The sequence below is a fragment of the Dermacentor albipictus genome, chromosome 8 (genome assembly GCF_038994185.2).
Source record: "Dermacentor albipictus isolate Rhodes 1998 colony chromosome 8, USDA_Dalb.pri_finalv2, whole genome shotgun sequence".
NCBI lineage: Eukaryota > Metazoa > Arthropoda > Arachnida > Ixodida > Ixodidae > Dermacentor > Dermacentor albipictus.
In genome coordinates, this window is record NC_091828.1 from 35239265 (window position 1) to 35253874 (window position 14610).

Genomic DNA, 14610 nt, shown 5'->3' on the forward strand with positions numbered 1-14610 from the left:
AAATTGGCCTGCAGTTCGACCAACACTGCTAATCTCCAGACTTATAAAGAGGGAGCACTTTGGCTCACTTCCATGAAGAAGGTACAGTAGAGGATGATAAGGACTTTCTGAATATGACTGATCGATATTTCGATGACCACAACGAATAACGAACAAGGAACGCGTTATGTATCCCGTCCGGACCGGTGGATTTCTTAACATCCAGGTTTAATGTAAGGTTCAGGATGCCTTCACAGTTTATCTCAACGTCACGGATTGCTTCAGGAGAAACTATATTGGTAAGTGTCGGGATAAAGTTGTTATCGGAAACAAACACGGAGTGCAAATACTTGTTGAAAGCATCGGATATCACCGCCGGGCCATTGATGACGTCATTATCTATCCTGAAAGAAGTGGATGAGGCATCGCGAGGTAAAATAGAAGAGCAAAATTTTAGTGGGTTAGTTCTTAACAAATTGTGCAGGCGAACGCGAAAAAAGAAATCCTTGGCCTTTTGCAACTTAAGATTGAGTTCTTTCTTTGCCTTCACAAATCTATCCAACGCCATGGGATCACTGCCTCTTCTGGAACGCCTTAACCTTCGAACGCGGCGGGACAAATGCACGATATCGCTAGTCTTCCATGGAATGTTAGAATTTCTTTTCTTAGTTTTAATGGGCACAAAACGTTCGATACATGAATGACAAGACGCTCAAAGTAATTAGCAAAGCAGTTGACGTCCTGGTTGTCTGCAAGTGCACTAAACGTATCGAAATGATGAGATAAGGCATCAGTAATAGAGTTGTCGTCCGCACGAGAGAAATCAGGGAAACTAGTGAACCTGCAGGGGGATTTAGAAATTGTACAGGAGAGTGACACTAAAACGCCTTTATGGTCTGAAATACCATCAATTACCTCGCAAGAAAAGTCACGTTCGGCTAGGTCAGCGCTTAAAAAAACTAAGTCAAGGACGGAATTTATCCTGGTTGCACTAGGAAAAACCTGGGTGAGAACAAAGGACAAGGAAATGTTTATTAGTTCTTTACAAATAGCTTTGTCGCGAAAGACTGCAGACAATGATGGCCAGTGGATGCCAGGGGCATTGAAGTCACCCATACAGATAAAACTCTACGAAGCAATGTTAATCTCGCTCATGAAATTTGCAGCTGCATGAAGGACATCACGAATAGAGCCGGGGGGACAATATGTAACACTAATCACAATACACCGATTATGTAGGTAAATTTTGCACCCCACGCATTCTGTTTCTGAAGGAGAAGGCAAGACTAAGAATCGTAGATCCGACCGGATAAGCAGTGCCACGCCACCACCAGTGCCGCAAATCCTGTCTAAGCGCGCGGCAACAAAACCGGGTGGAGTGAACTTAGATTCGTAAATACCATTGTGCAGCCAAGTCTCTGTGATGCCGATAACATGGGGGGAATGAACAGATATAAGGGATAATACATCGGTGAGTTTTTTAACAATAGTACGATCGTTTATATTGAAGACAACAAGGTTCTCAAAACGGCCAGGATGAATTCAGGAAGTGGATGGAACGGAAGTTAAATGGCCACGCTCAGAAGAAACTCGTTGAGCGGGTGCAATTACCAATGAGCTTGAACTGTCATTCCAGTTATAACGAACCCTGTCAATGAAAGCATGATCATATCTCAACTTCACAACAGAACCGCTGTCTCGACAAGAGGCTGATGCGTCCCAGGCTTTTTTCCCGAATTAACCGAACCCTAGAAGAGAAATTTTCTTTAATGACGAAATTTCAGCCTTTGAGTTTTGAGACGTTCCTAGGAACTTCGGTTCTGTCACTGAAGTTAGAAAGTTTTAGAATGACGGCACGAATCTAAGCAGCGCGGGCTCTACCGAGCCTGTGGCAGCGCTCAATATGAGGGCAGCTAGTCTTCAAGTGCTCCGTAAAGACAGATGAAACTGCAGTCATCAGGGTGGTAGTGTTTTGATCCAGGACTTCAGAAATACCATGTATTATCAGGTTGTTTCTACGAGAAATATTTTAAAGACTGTCATTTTTAAAGACCATGTCCGTTACCTTAGTCGTCAAGGCATTTATTTCAGCACGTAAATCACCCAGTAAACAACAGTCTTTGGACATAGGAGTGGATTCTAGTGCATGAACACGTGACTCTAAAACATCAAAGCGACCGAGTGAAGCCTGTCCGAGTAACTGCGGATGATAGCTGGCGGCACTGTTTCTGTATGAGTGCGAGCCCGCGCAAAATTCAGACGAAGTTGAGGCTGACAGCTTCGCTGTAAAAATAGATAGCTGAGCAATAAATAATAAACCCGTGTAGTAAAGCAAGACTATAAGCGATACTGCTAGAATTAAAATAAAAGAAAGCGAAGCATACAGCTAATGAAACGTTTCATTGGATTACATGTATACTCAGTCCAAAGCCCTACATGCTCGCTCTGATTTAGAAACAGAATCTTTGGCAGGTGCTGTAAACTTCCCGGAAGTCATTAAATGTCGGTGAAAGGAACCTTCGTTATATTTTTCAAGAAGGCTGAGGGGGTCGCTCGTAATCGTCTTGTAAACCGGTCCCTGTCCAATGGTATCGTTCGAGCTGCGCTCTTCCGGCACCTCAGCTAGGCACCCTACCGAATAGGCCATGAACATGCGTAGCGTGCAATTTGAGGTAGCAAGGGCGAATTGCTGCACAGGAAATGTTGAAGTGCCTCTTTCCACGAGCACTCGAAGCGCACGATAGTTTCGCTGCAGGATTTTCCTCGTACACAGCAGAGATAAACACATCAAAACACTTTCCGCAGGAGCACTGATGGAGACAGAAAAAGGCTTCTGTCAAACGTCACATGTGTGGCGTGAAACGAGAACAAGGCGAAAGAGGGGAGCCAACGTTTCGACAAGTGAACTTGTCTTTTTCAAGGTGACATATGCTTATGTCGCCTTGAAAAGTCGCCTTGAAAAAGGCAAGTCCACTTGTCAACTGCTCGCTCCCGCTTTCACCTTGTTCTCGTTTTGCTCATCGTCATGAGTGTCCATCTCTCCCTTTGCCCCTGTTTTACATGTGCGGAGTACTATATAAGCTGATTCTACAGCAAAAAAGACCCATTTAATGAAATTGCGCGCGCAACGAGAATACTGGCGTACAAAATATAAAAATAAGAAAAACAGTGCCCGCAGATAAAAAAAAGAAAAAGAACAAAGTAAGTCAGCGGCTCACGAGGAATTGCTAAAGATGAACAAGGTCTATGACTTCAGAATACTGGCACACGTAGAATGCTTATCTTTTTATCCTGGTAACATGTTTTTTTTTTATTGCTCTGCAACCACTGTGCAACATTGTTGCTGCCCTCGTTTATACCCACGCACATATCCGTTATGGGGAAACAGGTTCGTAGAGGGCTCGCCAATGTTCTCACCCCTGCGGTGCCCACAGAGTCACACAAAAAGACACACTCATAGTAGCCGGAAGAGTGAAATGCACATAGACGCACACGAACAACTGTGCGCGCACTATCGCATGGAGACAGCTCCACGAAAACGCGGTGCTGCTGTCGTGAGTGAAGTTCTCAGCAGAAGGGATGTCACTAAGCAAAGAGCAGGAGTTTGCGAGGGAGAAACCACACAGTTTCTACGTCGATGCTTCGTTACGCACGTCCGCTGTAAAGGTTATCGTGGCTAGGGTCGCGTTCGGGGCATGGAATCCATCAAGCCCATCGACGACAACATCAAGTTGTAGAAAATGAAGGAGAAAGGGTTTATTTAGCTTATATACATAGCTCCAGTGCGGAAGCCCACTCCATGCTTGATGCAAGTTAACGTCTCAGTTCATATCAGGACTCTATGTGCTCACTCACGAGAAGTATCTGCTTTTATTCCTGTCGTCTTCCCTAGGCGAGTCAACTACGGAATCTGAAGACTGTCCAGCAGCATATCCCCATCGTCGACTCCGATGCGATACTACGCCTATGCTATCCATAACCCGCAGTAACTCCGCGTCGTAGAAACTGTTTTGGAATTTGTCGAAGAAAGAAATCATGCGGCGACACCTGGTTCATTCGTCGTTGCCCAGCCCGTTCTTCGCTCAGCCTGCAAGGTGAAGGGCTTTCGTGAAGTCCTGCAAGAGCCGGTTTACGCGCTGTTTGACGGCTGGATAAATGCCGAGGGGTGAGTGGTGACTTGACTCGTCTAATTAAAGGCGCCTACCCATTCCCGCTGTTGTGGTTCCCTCCCGTTCATCCTTTTCTCCTGTTTCCAGGTAATGGTGCGGTGAGCGCTTGTAGTCGTTGTCCACGCTGCGCTCGCATCTGGTTAGGAGGTGCGGTTGTTTTACACGAGGCAAACGGTCAATAAACACACTTGGTGGCGTTGCGACGTATCCAAGTGTCACTGGCCAGCATCACTTGCTGCTGTTCTGCCCGGCTCCAGGAGCTCCGTCCCTAATTCCTTTCGAATTTCCTCCGAGTATTGGTCTGCCTTTGTCGGTAAAACTTCTTTCCTGCCGTTGAGTAGTTTTATGATCCAGACTACCACCAACAAACCGTTGACGACGGCTGTGGAGTGAAGGAGACCACTGTAGAATCCATGCCTGTCTCGGAAGTAGCCTGTGAATAGGAGAATCACGTAAAGTTGCGTTAACATCTGTGCAAAAGAACGAACAATGTGTCCTTTCTTTTATATTTTATAAATGCGTGATTCACATTTACCTAAATACGAATGAAATTAAAGGTGAAACGAAATAGTGCGCATGGAAATGATCAGTGCATTCCTAAATTTATCGCCATCCAAGAAAGTTTATAGCTTGTTTTTTTATTTACCTTTACTTTTACAAGGAGAGAATATTCAATATGCCTAGTGACCTGGCAAAATTCCGCGCGCCCGCTGTCTCGCCTCAGTCACAGTTGTGCAGCACCTGTATTTTCTACGTCCTGTGCGGCTCGGCTATCGTCATCGTGTGGCTATTCATGACTTCAAAATGCAGTAGCCGCCTTCATCAGTCCGCAGGTAACGCACAGCAAACGTCACTGTGGCTCCGCCGATGAACGTAGCAGCTCTCGCTGGATTTTAGTGCAATAGCGTTAAGGGCACCGTGCCGCAGAAAATCTGGTGTCGTCGAGCGAAAATGTCCCTATATATTTGAGTATACCTACATGCCACGTGTTGCTATATCACATGCCACACCATTATATCACTACAGTTGCTCATACCTTGTCTAAAATTTTTGACAAATTTGTTCCCCGGAATGTGGTGGTGTTCGCAAATGTTGAGAACTTCAGTGCTTACAACCAGCCGAGGTTGCTTAGTGGCTATGGTGTTGGGCTGCTAAGCACAATGTCGCGGGATAGCTTCCTGGCCACGGTGTCCGCATTCCGATAGGGGCGAAATACGAAGACACCCGTGTACTAAGATTTAGGTGCGCGTCAAAGAACATCATGTGCCCCAAATTCCTTAATTCCCCAGTACGGCGTATCTTATAATCTGATCGTGGTTCTTGCACGTAAAAGCTCACGATTCAATTCGCTGCTTACCGACGACCCTACTCAGTGGAGAGTGCAATACCAAGCATGGAGATATACCCCGCCTGACCACGCGTTTGCAAGTTGTTGCAAACGCGGGGTCAGGCGGACTATGTGGGGTGATCATTTTCAGGGTTTTAGGGAAATTTTCAAACTCGCCTGTTCCATAGTACATAATTCTAGCCCTTTAGTTTGACTATTGAGAGATGGAGACACTAGCACGAGAATTAGAAACACATATTCAAGTATTTATTAAAAAGTCACTCATCTACTTCCCAACAAATTACCTTACGGCACTTATTGTAATTTAGAACTTGTAACCGGTGAGTTTGCAAGGCGTATGCATATACAATGAATTTCCAGAATGAGACCAGTTTCGAAATGTTTCTTTTTATTAGGAAGTTACTTAATGAATTTTTGTTAATTAAATGAATATGTGGTTCGATTTTTTTCTGCTAGCAAAGCCCGCCTCTTCGAATAATACATCTCAAAGACAAAAACTGTGCTATCAGCCACAGGTTCTTTTCGTTAAAAATTCCATAAAATTTAAAAATGATCACCCTGTATAGTGCGACGTCTCACAACGACAGGCCAAAACGAAGAAACACAGGGAAAGTGTCTGCAAAGCGTAAGTACGAAACACAAACGCACATGGCGATTCGAATGCTCGCCGCGCGGTAAACCACAGGCGGCTTGAGGTTACGGCCCAAACTCGCTCAATCCGGTCGTTCATTCTACCCGCGGCCGGCTGCGTGGGGACCGGTTCGGACGCCCGTAAGGCGGATCGTCTCGCAACGTTTGGTGTACGCCGGACCTGCACGAGCGGATCGCGCTCGTACTCCGTCGGGACCGCGCGGTCTGTTGACAGCCGACAACCGATGGGCGGAGAAAAGGTGCCGAAGGTCGGCCAACTATTTCTAACAGCAAGCGACACTGGCGTATTTCTGTAGATATGAGTTCAAGTTTCCGCGTTATTGTGAAAAGCGTTCACATTTTGTTTATGCAGCCGCATGTGTTGCATTGGCGCGGTTATCCTTGTTCGAAACACTGCGCAGTAGTCTTATTCGCCTTACCTTTCAAAAATGAATAGCAATATCATGTCGCAACGTGGGACGTATTCTTGGACGATTACGTTCAGTGCGCTCTGCATTGTCTGGCTGAGCAAAAGATCTCGAATTATCCAACGTGCCGCGTTCCAGGTGACGCGAAAGTGATAGTATCGCCGAAAGTTATACTTCTCAATATACCCTTATATCACTATGTATACTCGACTGTGTTAGGCACGATGGCGGAGTTTCTGTAGTGGTACTATGGTATTGTATTCTAGTGTATACACCTTCTCTATCAATATCCAGGAAGGAAATAGAATTATCAGATTGAGACATTAGGACTCTTCCGTGCTCTTAATGCACACGTGGCCTTCTTATTTTTCGTCATTGCGTCGTGCAGAATTTCATCGTGATTGTTCCTTGTTCTTCTGTTTTGTGAAATCTTATACATGTCCTACTTTCACAAAATAAGGCCATTTGGAAGTATTCTCTTTGTCTGCCTCTATGTTTTAATTCATGTCTTGCCTTCCTTGCACAGTTCAACATTTTTTTCAGTCTATGAACCGATCGACTAGCCCAACAACATGTCTTGCTGCTAGTATAAAATCTAGCATATACCTAGGCACTATGGTGCGAGTGACAGCTTGCAAGAATGCGAATGACGCCCACAACTGTCGCGGAATACAGCTGAGAAGGTCAGGTCACCCTTGTTTAACACTGAACACGCGTGTGAAATTGCGAGTACAGCTTGCTGATTTGCTTGTATTTGTTTGTTGATTATTTGTTTACTCTGCCAATATCGAAAGTGTGCTTAAAACGCTCTGATGCATGAGATGCGTTTTCCTTTTTTACGCATATAAACTCACCAAATACGAAATGCGGCATAAAACATGCCTTTTAGAAATTTAATGCTTCCTCCTTGTGAATTTTCTAAGCAACATACAGCCTTGACTGAAGTAGAAAAACGAAAGATGCCTTCTGCCATGCATGAAGTTGTTAGCGTGTGTAAAAATAGTGCGAATAACGGTTAACCTCATGCAGCAAAGAACTGAAGGTTAAGCAGTGTGAGTATACATTCATATGGCTAGCATAAAAGCAATATGTAGGTATAATGGTCACCTTATGCAGAGGTAGAGATCAGATGTTTTCAAGGAGAATATTTATATGATAGCAGATAAGCAGATATAACCTTATGTCGCTCACAAATCGAATTATCTCGAATCAAATTAAATATTTACATTCTTTCTTGCTGGCTTGGGTGGCCAATCTGTTGCCCCTTTACTGCTTGGACGTTCCTAAATGATCTGTTCTGCGCACATGCAGGCTCTCATCGTCGCCAGGACCAGACGGCATCACCTACGCTGCTTTATGCCACCTAAGTAAAGACGGCCGAGGAAGACTTCTGGAATGCTACAACCATTCATAGAATGTTGGCGTCGTTCCTGAGTGGTGGAAGTCCAGCCGCTTGATGCCACTCCTGGAGCCTGGAAAGTCGCCACTTGACCTACCGTCCTACCTACTCACTGCGCTGTCCAGCTGTGCTGGGAAGGTATTGGAAAGAATGATTCTAACACGCTATCTTGAGCGCCACAACCTATACCCCGAGGCCTTGGCTGGGTTTAGAAGAGGCCGTTCCTTTATTGACAACGTCATCAATCTCATGACGTCTGCACAACAAAAAAAACACCGCAAGCGTATATCGGTTGCACTTTTCATCGATGTGAAAAGCGCCTATGATAACGTAACGTCTATGGTGCCCTGGGAAATAATGGAATTGGTGGACGCATGTTTCAGTGTATTTGTAGCTATCTATTCAAAAGAGCCTTCTTTGTGCAGAGTGCAGATGGCGGAACCGCTGACGATTACACTTGTCGTGGCGTCCCGCAGGATGGGGTTCTTAGCCCCACTTTGTTCAACCTTGCAATCCTTGGACTTGCCGACGTTCTACCACACACAGTAAGTCTTTCCATATATGCGGACAACATATGCATGTGGGCCTCAACAGTTACACGTCTCCAGGTGCGTGCATGACTCCAAAAAGCAGTGACGCTAACATCATCGTACCTCCGTGCTGAATGTCTCAGCATTTCGACCGAGAAGTGCGCCTTAGTCGCTTTTACCCACAAGCCCATGACCTGGTACCTCATTTCTATTGACCACCAAACAATTTCATACGCGAAATCTCACCGATTCCTAGACGTTATTATCGACAGAGACCTTTCATGGAGCCCGAACATCTCATACTTGAATAAGAGGCTCACTTCTATCGCCAACATACTAAGGTTTCTTGACGGTAAAACGCGGGGCACATCCTTGGCATTCATGCTTCAACTATACAGGACGCTCTTGCTAGGATACTGGCGATATAGCACACCAGCGCTGCCCATTGCTAACAAAACTAATATCCATGTCCTACAGAGCATTCAAGGCCAAGCCCTTCGAACATGTGTGGGGCTACCTCGAAGTGCTTCAACCATAGCAACAATTGCCACCACGAGAGGCTACCCAATTGTGACCTGTATAGCTATCGATACACTCCGGGTGCATGTTCGCCATATATCCAAGGTCCCTGACCACCATCTCGCTCGCTTGCCTGAGAAAAGACACTAGGCAGCGTTCTCCCGATCAGTTGTGGCTAACCGGCACTCTTTGTAATTGAGGCACTCACCCTCAACAAGAACGCCATCCCCTCTGTGGTGCTTTAAAAAGCCTCCTGTGTACCTTGATGTTCCAAGAATAGTAAAGAAAGCTAGCCTGACCACTGCGGCTCAGAAGCAGATATCATTGGAACTTTTTCATTGTTCATACACTAACAAAATCCATGTTTATACGGATGGTTCCGCCTCGGAAAATTCGGTGGGCGCCATTGTTATACCACCTGAATCGGTCGTCATCAAGTTTCAGACTTCACACTGAAGGACGTCTTACAGGTTCCGAACTGGCCGCTCTTCACGCTGCTGTCGAATACAGTGAAAAAGAACCGCCCAACAAATGGGCCATATTTTGTGATTCAAATCAACCCTCCGCAGTTTGCGAGGTTTACGACGTGGCAATTATGAACAGCTTGTGTCTAAAATCAACGAAACTTTCAATTGCGCTTCTGAACGAGGACACGCTCTCATCTTTCAGTGGCTGCGGGGACATTGTGGTATTTTTGCTAACCATCTGGACGATGTCGCTGCCCGACGTGCCCAGGATAGCGCACCGACACTCCTTATACCTTTATCGAGAGTAGACACTGAAAGAGAGCTTCGCAGTCTCCCTCGTGCCACCACGTTTAGTTACTGGTATACACCACAGAACTCTAAGTGTCGTTTATACAGCCTCGACCCATCACTGAAACTTAAATTACCAGCAAACCTTTCAAGAAGTGAAGCAACACTGCTGTGTCGGCTGTGGGTAGGAGAAGCATTCACGAACAATTACAGCTATCGTATTGGAATGGTTGAATCACCAGTGTGCGTTAAGTGCAAGTGTGAAGAGACCATCGGTAATCTTCTGTGCCACTGTTCTCGCTTTGACAAGAAACGTCAGACTGGCCAGTGTGCCTTGAATGGGCTGGATGACAGGCCATTTACAGAAGCAACGGTCTTGGGAGCCTGGCCTCACAATTCATTAGCCCAGAAAGCATTTCGAGCGCTTCTTCACTACCTGAAGGCAACAGACTTGACTTCCCAACTACTCTGTAACCACTTTTAACCAACTAACTGAGTCAAACTGAGTCCAGCAAACTGAGGGAGATACCAGCAGTTCCCTGCCAGCAAACCAGAATCTCCCTGCCAGCAAACTGACAGGGAGATACGATCTCTCCAATGCTATTCGCAGCGTGCTTACAGGAGGTATTCAGAGACCTCGATTGGGAAGAATTGGGGATAAGAGTTAATGGAGAATACCTTAGGAACTTGCGATTCGCTGATGATATTGCCTTGCTTCTTAACTCAGGGGTACGATTGCAATGCATGCTCACTGACATGGAGTGGCAAAGCAGAAGGGTGGATCTAAAGTAATGGGTGGGTCTAAAGTAACTAAAGTAATGTTTAATATTCTTGGAAGAGAACAGCAATTTTACATCAGGTAGCGAGGCACTGCAAGTGGTAAGGGAATACATCTACTAAGGGCAGGTAGTGACCGCGGATTCGGATCATGAGACTGAAATAATTAGAACAATAAGAATGGGCCGGGGTGCATTTGGCGGACATTCTCAGATCATGAACAGCAGGTTGGCATTCTCCCTCAAGAGAAAAGTGTATAACAGCTGTGTCTTACCAGTACTCACCTACGGGGCAGAAACCTGGAGGCTTACGAAAGAGTTCTCCTTAAATTGAGGACCACGCAACGAGCTAGGGAAAAAGAATGATGGGTGTAACGTTAAGGCATAAGAAAAGAGCAGATTGGGTGAGGGAACAAACGCAAGTTAATGACACCTTAGTTCAAATCAAGAAAAAGAAATGGGCATGGGCAAGACATATAATGAGACATACAATACCATATATATATAACATATATTTATAAGAACAGACATATATTATGAGATATATTATACAGATGGCAATTAACGGTTACGTACTGGGTTCCAAGGGAAGTGTAGCAGGCGGCGGCAAAGTTAGGTGAGCGGATGAGATGAAGTTTGCAGGGACAACATGGCCACAATTTGTCCATGACTGGTGTAGTTGGGGAAGTATGGGAGAGGCCTATGCCCTGGAGTGGGCGTAACCAGGGTGATGATGATGATGATAAATATTTGTTCAATTAGTAAAATTATTTGTAGCATGTGGTCATTCTTCATGTACGCTGTACTGTTGCTACTGGGAGGGATCAGAGACTTATGTGAAGAGCTCATTGAGTTTTGCCCTTGCGTCATATAGAGATTTCATATTATTTGCGAGAATTTAATGCAAATTCAAATAATTCGCGGACTTCCCATGGCTCCCCATGTGCGATTGTTGAATAGGTTTGTCTCTCAAATACAAAATATAATTCTGCCGAATTACATATTTGATAAAATTCTCTAATTTTATAATAGATAAAAATGTCAATGAGAAAACTGTAGAGCAACATGAAAAACTCCCGACACAGCCGACTCTTGCCCAGTACGTAAAGTTTTGCGTGAAGGAAGGCCGCGAACACACGCAAAATACACGCGACTGGCCGTTCGAGGCACTTTGCGGGCTTCTTTCAGGCTCGAAAAAACATTTTTTAGTAGCCCGCATTCAGTAACAATCAATGCTGTATAGAGAGCTTTTCATGTTCCTCTACAATTTTCTCATTTACAATATTCGTGTAAATATAATATCTGAGAATTTGATTATTAGGACAAATTCTGTATTTAGGCGAAATGCAAGAGCTAACCTGAGTATCTTCAAGTGATGGCTAATAACATTACCTTGGTACGGCCCAGGTACGTGGTACTTGCACATTTTTAAATCTTGGCGCATCATAATTCAGGCACCGTCTCATATGTATATATATATATATATATATATATATATATATATATATATATATATATATATATATATATATATATATATACCAGAAAACAAGCAGTTCTGGGTCCGGGTAAATATTCACAGTGAAGTAGACGCGCGTATGAAGCGGTTTATTGACGTTTCGGCCGGGGTCCGGCCTTCATCAGAATACATTGCATGGTGTCAGTACAGTTAATATACGTGTACTTATCAACCAAATGAAGATACGTTAACATGAAAAACGAATAAAATGGGCGAACAAAATACATCCGAATCGTTCAAAGGATAGCTGACACGTGTATAGACCAATGGCGATTGCAAACATATAATCTAAGGTACAAGGTGTAAAAACGTACCGAAATGAATTGTAAAACCAATCGCCACGTGACAACAAAACGTCGATATGCGCTCAATATGTGCTATGTTATCAAGCAAACACAGACACAGAAAAAGGGGAATAGCGACGTACTAGTAGAAGAAGGGACAAGTGACGGGCTACAAAGACAGGCAACTCAATTTTCCTACACATTCATTCATACCACACGCGACAGTATCAAACTTATAGATAAGGAAGGATTCGCGGGCTTCTCTATCATAATTTGAGCGAAATCCAGATTCAAGCAACGTGACTTTCAGTTTATCAAATGAGTGGTCAGGAAGATGTACGTGTTTTGAGATGGGCAGGTTGGGCAACGTGTTAGCGTGGGATTTATGATTGTTAAAGCGGAATCTGAAAGGCCCTTCTGTTTGTCCGATGTACCGTTTTTTACAGAGCGTACATTCAAGCATATATATTACGTTTTTTGTGTCACAGTCGAAATCGCCTTTGATTTTTAAAGAAAAGTTTGAAGACCTACTAGTAAACTGTTGCGATGTGGCCATGAAGGGACATACTTTACATCGCGGTTTTCGACAAGGATGGCATCCGATGGCATCAGGGCAGTCAGTCTTAGATGATGATGCTAGTATATCTCGAATATTTCTAGCTTTACGGTATACTGCTTTAGGCGGATCAGAGAATATGTTTTTGAGGCGTTCACTTTGCATTAGAATATTGTGGTGTTTCTTTAATACATGCGAAACATTTGAGACTGACGCAGTGTGGGTTAGGACAAGATTTGCCTGGGGTGAGGGAGTCGGTTTGTTCTTAATGCAAAGAAGCGTCCTTCGGTCATGCACGTCTGCGCGTTTTATTGCATGGTCAATTAATTGTGGTGGGTAATTTTGTTCGACTAAAGCGTTTTTTAGGGTACCACAATTCTTTTGAAACTCTGATTGCTCAGAACAAATTCTTTTAAAACGTAAGGCTTGGCTATAAGGAATGCTGGTCTTGCAATGTTTAACGTGACTGCTATCGAAGTGTAAATATTGACATCTATCTGTCGGCTTTTTGTATAAGGCAGTAGAAAGTTTATCATTTAGCACTGAAACGCTGACGTCAAGGAAGTTAATAGTAGATGCAGAATACGTGTGAGAAAATGATATAGATGGATGGGCATTGTTAAAGTCAGATATGAAAGAAAGCAGTTCCTGTTCCCCATGAGGCCAAATCAGAAAAACATCGTCAATGTAACGTTTGTAGTAAAAAGGTTTTAAGGTCCTGGTTAGCAAAAATTTATCTTCTAGCTGACCCATAAATATATTGGCGTAGTTCGGGCCAATTCGCGTACCCATAGACGTCCCACTAATTTGCACATAGTGTAGTCCTTCAAATTCGAAGTTATTTAGTTCCAAAATAAGGGCTAACAAACTTGCCAATGTGTCGCTGTCGATGAGTTTCTCGGGTGATACACATTCGTAGCAATTGACGACTGCCATGATGCCATCAGAATGTGGAATGTTAGTATACAAAGATGCTACATCAAGTGTGACCAAAAGAGAACCTTGAGGAATAATGAGATCGATTATATCCGACAGGAAGTGGGTAGTGTCTCTTACATAAGAGGAAAACGTAGCTGGGATATTATTAATCAGGGAATCTACGTAGCTGGACAAATTTTCTGTGACTGTACCTATACCAGAAATGATGGGACGACCTGGGTTGTTTATCTTATGTATCTTAGGTAAAAGGTAGAAACGACCAGCAACAGGACTTAGTGGAATTAGAGAATGAACCGCATTGTCAGGCACCTTTTTCTTCTTGACTAGATCTAGCACTGTGTTTTTGATCAGAGATTTATATCGCTCAGTGGGGTCATGATCAAGGCGTTTATAGAACGTTGCGTCTGCTAGCTGTCTGTGGGCCTCTGCGGCGTAATCGGACTTGTTCATTATGACAACGGCACCACCTTTGTCAGCAGGCTTAATGACGATGTCTTTGCGAGAGGAAAGGGTATCTAGTGCTTTCTTTTCGCTGGCGGACAAATTACGGCGGAAGGGTGCTTGTTTTTGATACAATTGCAGAACGTCTCGTTGTACTGCTTTGATATACATGTCCAAAAATCTATCGCGCTGTGTGGGAGGGACCCAGTGCTTGCCAGAGGGTAACGCCTGTTTCGAATCGCTTGAATTGGAGCGGTCATGGAAGTATTCGCGCAAGCGTAAGTTACGGGCGAAATTATCCAAATCTTTCAGTAGTTGAAATTCATTATGTCCACCTG

At 44.2% G+C, this 14610-nt stretch overlaps 1 protein-coding gene across 2 annotated transcripts in view; it reads right to left on the minus strand.

Moving 5' to 3' along the window:
• Positions 1 to 3276: 3276 nt before the first annotated feature.
• Positions 3277 to 14610, minus strand: part of LOC135901533 (monocarboxylate transporter 5-like) — a 60635-nt gene continuing 49301 nt past the window's right edge. For both annotated transcript variants that reach the window (XM_070522786.1, XM_070522787.1), the window contains one exon: positions 3277 to 4581. In XM_070522786.1, coding sequence (XP_070378887.1) covers positions 4364 to 4581 — 218 coding nt within the window. In that variant the 3' untranslated portion in view covers positions 3277 to 4363. The remainder of the gene's footprint in view (positions 4582 to 14610) is intronic.